General features: G+C 52.8%; 2 protein-coding genes across 2 annotated transcripts in view; one reads left to right on the top strand and one right to left on the bottom strand.

The window, feature by feature from the left end:
* TRPV1 (transient receptor potential cation channel subfamily V member 1) overlaps window positions 1-7,413 on the bottom strand; it is a 34,435-nt gene extending 27,022 nt beyond the window's left edge. The window contains exons 1-2 of the mRNA XM_049702097.1: window positions 7,151-7,413; window positions 5,551-6,568 (exon numbers count right to left, since the gene is read on the bottom strand). Coding sequence (XP_049558054.1) covers window positions 5,551-5,830 — 280 coding nt within the window. The 5' untranslated portion in view covers window positions 5,831-6,568; window positions 7,151-7,413. The remainder of the gene's footprint in view (window positions 1-5,550; window positions 6,569-7,150) is intronic.
* Window positions 1-7,576, top strand: part of RAP1GAP2 (RAP1 GTPase activating protein 2) — a 445,551-nt gene that overhangs the window by 346,321 nt on the left and 91,654 nt on the right. The window lies entirely within an intron of this gene.

Below are 7,576 nucleotides of genomic sequence, written 5' to 3' on the forward strand. Positions count from 1 at the left end.
GAACAGGGACAAGATAGTCTGCACTGCCAGGCCTGAGGTGTGCCCAGCACGTGCGCCCCATGGCAATGCACCTGTCAGAGCCAAACATTCTACAGAGTTGGGGGAATTTCCAACCGCGATTTGGGGTGTCTGATGGAGATGGTGCTTCTGTTTTACATAAGATTCACAAATTCACCCATCTGGACTAAAGGATGGTCTCAAGAAAAGACTCTGCCCAGCAAAGGCCTGGTTTGGCCTCTGGGTCTTTCTCAACTCTAGAGCCAGGAAGGACACTGCCCATCACCTGGGAGAGGCCTCCCTTCCCCTCTCCCCAGTCCAGGTGAGACATCCTGGGGTACAGCTCTCCTCCTCCCCTCTCTGCCCAAAGCATCCATCTGCGTCTGGCTTCCGTTCGGGCTTTTGGGAGCTGGTCTAGCACCCGGCCTTGATCATTCTCGTCTCCTACTGAGCATCTCCTAAAGAGGGATGGAGAGCTGGGTTTGCAGCCCATGGATGAAGAGCCAGAGGAACACTATCACAAACAGAGAGTGGAGGCTAGACGAGGACCCAGGGCTCCCGCCTGCCGGCCCAGCGCTCCTTCACTCCAGAGAGGACTACGCACTGAATCCTCCAGCCACGAACCGCTGGCCTCTGCAGCAGCCAGAGCTTCTTCACCCCAGGATGCCTCTGGTGCAGATGATACACAGTGATAATAGCAACCTCCACTATCACTTACCAAGCGCTCACGATTAGCTAGGATAAGTGCCCTACGACTCCGGTACCACTGAAGACTCACCATGGGCTTTGAGGAAGCCACTGTCATTATCCCCAGGTTTCAGATGGGGTGAGTGAGGCGCCGAGAGGCTAGTTGAACAGCCCGTAGTCACACAGCTGGGAAGAGGCATACCCCAGCTTTTGACAGCTCACTATGCTGTCCAACGCTTTTAGATGTTTCTGAAAGCGAACATCCAACTACAAAAGGGACTCACCAGCTAGACGCAGGCACACCCCAGACCCAGCAGGCGCGGCGAGCTCGAAGGCCGTTCCACTCGAAGGGAGAGTGGAGCTGCTGTGGGGAGAAGAGGTGCCTCCCCTGCCTCCCTCCGTGAGGGTCCACGGCCCCTCCCCGGGCTGCGGCTGCTCCGCACTGACAGGGATGGGCTGTGGGCGCCCTCTGGCACTCAAGGAAAACGTTTCCAGCAATGGTAGCAGCCGCTGTTGCTGAGGCTCCGATTCCCAGAGGACCCCAAAGTCTTTCCCATCATTTTTGCCCTTTTTTTCAGAAACCACTTAGTGCTGGGGCCACAATGCAATTAGCCACACGCAGCCCAGAACCAGCCAGAGCTGGTGACCTCAGCTCTCAAGGAAGAAGGGCGCTGCTCAGGCCTCCCAAACCCACCACTCTTGCAGACAGGGTGGTCTGGGGAAACAGCTCAACAAATGCACTTTCACAGCCAGAGATGTAAATGGAGCACCGCTCCATTTTCAAAATGCAGAAGGAATGGAAAGGGTCACCCATCATGCAATCCTGGCCTGGCAATTAGGCACCTCCTCGTTTTGAGTGCTGCCTTTGCACCAACTCTGTGTGACCTGGAACAAGTGCCTGGCTCTCTTGGGCCTCTCATTCCCTGTGTGCCCAGATCTGGGGCAGGGATGATGGTGGGGGCACGTCTACATCTGCCAGTTCCGGCCTTTCTCAATTGGGGTTCCTCACGGAACCACAGAACACAGAAAATGATGAGGGTTTATTTTCTAACGCTTCCTAGTATGACCCTAAAGGAACAAGGGAAAAGTTAATTCATCACTTCCAATAGGGCTTTGATGAGGGTTTATTTTCTAACGCCTCCTAGTATGACCCTAAAGGAACAAGGGAAAAGTTAATTCATCACTTCCAATAGGGCTTCATTCCCTCCCGGAAACTGGTTGAGAAAAGTCTCAAAGTCTTTCCAGGTGTGCATACAGGCTGCCGCCCAAAATGCCTGAGAAGCTGACCTAGCAGCTGCCCCTGGGAACTCAATAGGACTCCAATAAGCTGAGGGTCAGACACAGCCTGAAAAGAGCAGCCACATGCCAGAAAGGCCCATTGTAGCCCTGCCTGGAGTAGCTTACGAGCTCCGACCCCTGAGTCAGACACTGAAGTGCAGACACCACATGGATCCGGCATGTCTTTCTACAGTTTACAAAAAGATTTCACCACCCACTCTCCTAGGCCATGCAACAACCCGGCACAGTGGGAGGGTAGAGACTGTCATAGCCATTTTACAGATGAGAAATCTGTGACATCTAGCAATTAGATGATTGCCCAAGTCACACTGCTGGTTGGGCCAGGAAGCCGGGCCCATTCCACCACGCCATACCATGTCCCCTGCTTGCACACCTTTTCATATATGTGCCGTTTGATATGTGCCTAAAATTGAAGCTAAAATGCTTCAATTAAAATGAAACTTGGGGGACTTCCCTGGCGGTCCAGTGGTTAAGACTCTGAGCTTCCACTGCAGCGGGCTCAGCTTAGATCCCTGGTCAGGGAACTAAGATCCCACAGGCTGTACAGCCAAAACAAAAATAAAAAATAAAATGAAATTTTGGAATGACTAAGAACCTACTGTATAGTGCAGGGAACTCTACTCAATACTCTGTAATGGCCTATATGGGAATAGAATCTAAAAAAGGGGATATATGTGTATGTATAACTGATTCACTTTGCTGTACTGCAGAAACTAACACGACATTGTAAATCAGCTATACTCCAATAAAAATTAATTTTGAGGGATTCCCTGGTGGCGCAGTGGTTGAGAGTCCGCCTGCCAATGCAGGGGACACGGGTTTGAGCCCCGGTCTGGGAAGATCCCACATGCCGCGGAGCGGCTGGGCCCATGAGCCACAATTACTGAGCCTGCGTGTCTGGAGCCTGTGCTCCGCAACAAGAGAGGCTGTGATAGTGAGAGGCCTGCACACCGCGATGAAGAGTGGCCCCCACTTGCTGCAACTAGAGAAAGCCCTCGCACAGAAACGAAGACCCAACACAGCCATAAATAAATAAAAATTTTAAAAAATTAGTAAAAAAAATTAAATTTTGAAAAAATGAAACTTGGAATTCATTCTTTTTTTTTTTTTGGAAATTGTGGTAAAATATGTATAACTTAAAAGTTACCGTTTTAAGCATTTTTAAGTGTACAGTTGAGTAGCATTAAATACACCTCGGTATGGAGACAGTGCCGTGCAGACACTGGGTCAGGCACAGCCCCTGGCTCACACGCTGCCTGGGCCAGGCCGGGGTCTCAGCCCTGAGCTGCCCCCAGGCACAGGGAGGGAGCTATCTGAGGAAGGCACTGAGAGAACCGGCCAGCCCAGGAGCAATGTCCAGCAAAGTGGTGGGTCACACTTCTCCACCAGGACCGTCCCCTTAGCCTCCAAGGTGATTTTTGCCTCTGGTGAGGACAACACTTGTCACTAAATGTGTCCCCTTTGTAACAGAGCCATTGGGGCTGACAACATCCCAGAGTCTACCTGGTACCACACATGCTCCGAGGGCTGCAGGGGAAATCCTGGCCCTTCTCCTCCTTCCCCGACAGCTCCATGTTGGTCTCCTTGGCTGCCTCTCCTCGCCAAGCCTTTCCCCTCCACACAGGTGCTCCTCGGGACCCTTACCTCCTCCTTCCCCTCTCTGAGACCCTCACTCCTCCAAGAACCCACCTGACATTCCCAAGCCAGCGACTCCTTCACCCAGGCGTCCAGCCCTGCCCTCTCCCCTGGGCTCCATCCCTGCCTCCCGGGATCTCCAGGTAAAGACCGCAAACCCCTTCCCCTCAGCACATCCCAAGATGGACCCCTCTTCCCCCCACATTCCCTCCCCTCAATGCCCCTGCCTATAAAGGCACCAACTTTCTTCTGGTCACCAAGTCCGGCCTGCTTTGTCCTCTCGACCCTCTTCTTCTCTGTCCTCGCTGTCTGGGCTGTTTCTGTGGCTCACGTCCATCCCTCATGGCAGCTGGCAGACAGTTCTCACCAGAAGCCCCAGAAGTGCCTCCTTTTCCCAGTCTAGGCTTCCCAGCCTGCCACCTCCCAGTCCCTAGTCCTAGAACATTGTCCTGATCGTGGCCCCCTTACCAATCAAGGCCCCACCCCTCCACCTGGCACCCTGAGACCACATCCCCGGTCCCCTCTCCCACCGTGGCCCACCTCCTCCTGTCACCTAGACACATCTCCTCCCCAGCCACACCCACGGTGCCTGCCTCCACGCTCTTCCCCCCGCCCTCCCTCTGCCCAACATCCATCCCACTCAACCCACCGTTACGGCCCAAGTGGCAGGTGAGACCTATGGATGCTGAGATCCTATCATTCAAATCCCACCTCCTCCAAACGATGCCTTCCTGGGCCTACTGGTACATTTGATCACAATGACAACAAGAATGGCAGACAGAGTGCCAGGTTCTGGGATAAGCACCTTATAGGCACTATCTCATTGGACCCTTGCAAAGTTTCACGAGGTGAGTACAATTTTGTCCCCACCTTACAGAGGAGGAAATGAAGAGCAGACAGGCTATGTAACCTGCCCAAGAACAGTGACAACTGTACTAGTCTCAGCTGGAGCTTCCTAAAATTTGTATCGGGCTTTAACTTCTCTGATGTTTGCACCCGGCTTTGCAGATTTTAACGGCTCCTGGGCGACACAGGCTCCGGCGCCCTCCGTTTCCCTTCTCCAAGCCTAACTCCGTGCCTTTCCCAAAGGTGCACGCTGGCCCGGCTTTATCTGAACAGCACCTGCCCTGAGTGGTTCCACTAAAGTTCAGAAAACAGTGTTGGGACGGGACCTCAGGGCTGGGCCTCACCACCATCAGTGTGGTTTCTGGGTCGTAATTTGAAACACTGTGTTCTTGGATCTATATAATGACGTGCCCATTAAAACTCTTTGTAAGTAGATCATGTTTTAATGATGACTTCTGGGAAGGGGCACTCCCTCCAAGCTCTGATGGGTACCAGAGGCAGCACGGGAAAGCGCTGGAGGTCTCACAGCAGGCAGTTGGGCCCTGTCTGGTGTGACCTAGGCTAAAACTGCTAACGTCAGTAATGGCCACAGGTCTCTCTCTCTCTCTGTGTTACCACCGTGGGGCACACTGACCCTGGCAATGGGAGCCTAATAGATTTTTTTCATCCACCTGGGCTCTTCTCAGATTGGAAGCCAGACTTTCTGGCACAGCTAGAAACCAGCAAACTCCCATGTGCTGAAAAAGGCTGATTACCAAAGTCGGGAACACTCATCCTGCCACCTCGGGAGGAACCTGGTGGGAAGCAGGCCGTGCTAGACCCAGCCCCAGGGAGACTGGTGAAGACACAACCGCAGGTGCCGTAATGCCCACCCCCCCGCCAAGGACAGTGAAAACACTACTAGTTTGTCTTGAGCTTTCTAAGTCTTGCACTGAGATTTCTAAATCGTGTCCTGATTTATGCGTCTTGCCTCCCAAATTTTAAATGGCTTCAGGGGTCCAAGATTCAGATGGAAAACAGCAAACCTGGAAGAAAACTACTTTCCTTTTCGCATTTGGTCTGTGCATGAGTGTCAGCGGTACTCACATGAGTCAGCTCCCGTGGAGGGGAGGGCTCTGGGAGAGGGGTCTGTGTGCTGCAGAAGCAGATGAGCTGGCCATCTGAGCTGGGGAGGCATCCACTCGGCACCCCATGGCTGAGCCCTGCTCTGCAGAGCTGGGACCCAGAGAGAGGGACCAGAACAGAGTGAGAAGTGGTTGGCGGGGTGCAGGCAGAGAATGGAAGCAGGAGTGAAGAGGCCCAGCTGTGTCAGACGCCAGCTGCGTGAACTTGGGCGGTAGCTGAAGCTCCGGGCCTGCTTCTTCATCCACAACACAGGTGAGAGCACCTGCCTGGCCTGCTTTCAGGGGCTTTGCTGGGGATTAGCAAGGATATGGATGTGAATGGGCTCTGTGAGCTGGTAAGTCTCCAGGCAGGTCTGGGGGGTTGTACATCTCCTCATTATTTCAGCTTGCATCTGCTGACTGCTGAACTGTATCCGGCCATTAGCTCGAGGTGGTGACTAATTGTTTTCTGATGAAAAAAACAAGATTTCCTTAATGTTCATGAGTCATGCAATGAGCATCTCTATACCAAGAACATCTCACTTTCAAAGATGTGGCCTATTCATCTAATCATGCCTGAGAAGTGGTCAGGTGTGACCCACCCTCTTTCCTGAGGCCCACTGTGCACTTTGCAAACCCAGAGCGGTGAGTAGGGTGAACAGGGTGGTCTCTGTCCTCCAGGAGGCTGGGATGGATAAGGAGGAGGACCTGCTAGGCTCTCTCTGACGCTTACAGGGTGGGGCTCCCTGTAACAGGCACAAACCAGGAGCCAACAGGCCGTGCCGACAGCAAACATTGAGCGAGGTCCTGGATGCAGTTGTGATCTGGTGGCAAATATGCTGCAGGGGGACTGCAGCTGGCGGGTGGCATCAGAGTCAGGCCTTGGACAAGGTGTAGCGTTCTGCCTTGTGAGGTGGACATCAGCCCAAGTTCAGATGCAGGAGGAGGACGGGGCAGAGAACACCTAATAGGGACCCTGCCCCCAAGGAGCTTTCAGTCCACTTGAGAAGAAAAGGAAAACAGAGAACATGAAAGCCACGTAAACATCATATGTATGTAGTCAAAGGCCAAAGGATAGTGCGTGTGGCCGGGACAGGGGAGCGAGCCGGAGGGCTGGCGTTCACTCCTCTGCCCCTGGCTGGTTCTAGCCTCACCTTCTCTCACAGGCTGTTTTCTAGGTTCCTCTAATTGAGACCCTTCTCCTAACATCCATCCTCCAATCCAGAATACACACTGCCAGCTATTCTCCCAAAGCCCTCCCCAATCCCCTCCCTCCCCTCCGCTGCCCACAGGAGAAAGTCCAAACTCTCTGGCATCCACCACCCTTCTCCGTCTGCCCAACATTTCCAGCCACCACTCCCACGACACCCTTGCACCTGCCCTATGACCAAGTGACACCAGACAATTCACACACTCTGGTCAGGCCAATCACTTTAACATAAACACATTTGCCTAACCTGACCTCGCTGCCTAGAATAACAAAGAAAGCGGGCTCGGAATCCTAGAGTCATGATCTTACATAAGTAACTTAACGTTTTTGTGTTTCGGTTTCTTCATCTGTGAAATGGGGATAATATACCCACCTTCTAGGATTATTGTGAAGATAAAATGAGTTCAAACAAGTAGAGTCCAGATTAGCTTCTAGTCCATTGTAGGTACTCAAAAAATGCTAACTTGGGCTTCCCTGGTGGCGCAGTGGTTGAGAGTCCGCCTGCCGATGCAGGGGACACGCGTTCGTGCCCCGGTCCAAGAAGATCCCACATGCCGCGGAGCAGCTGGACCTGTGAGCCACGGCCGCTGAGCCTGCACGTCTGGAGCCTGTGCTCCGCAACGGGAGAGGCCACAACAGTGAGAGGCCCGCGTACCGCAAAAAAAAAAAAACAAAAAAAAACCGCTAACTTTTGTTAGTAGCAATGGACTGAAACTTTCTAAGGTTTCTTTTTTCGATGTGGCTTGCATGAAGAATGAATTGCTCCTCCTTCTTAGCATGTGGGTAAATCTGTTTTAGT

This window comes from Orcinus orca, chromosome 19 (assembly GCF_937001465.1).
Source record: "Orcinus orca chromosome 19, mOrcOrc1.1, whole genome shotgun sequence".
Lineage (NCBI taxonomy): Eukaryota > Metazoa > Chordata > Mammalia > Artiodactyla > Delphinidae > Orcinus > Orcinus orca.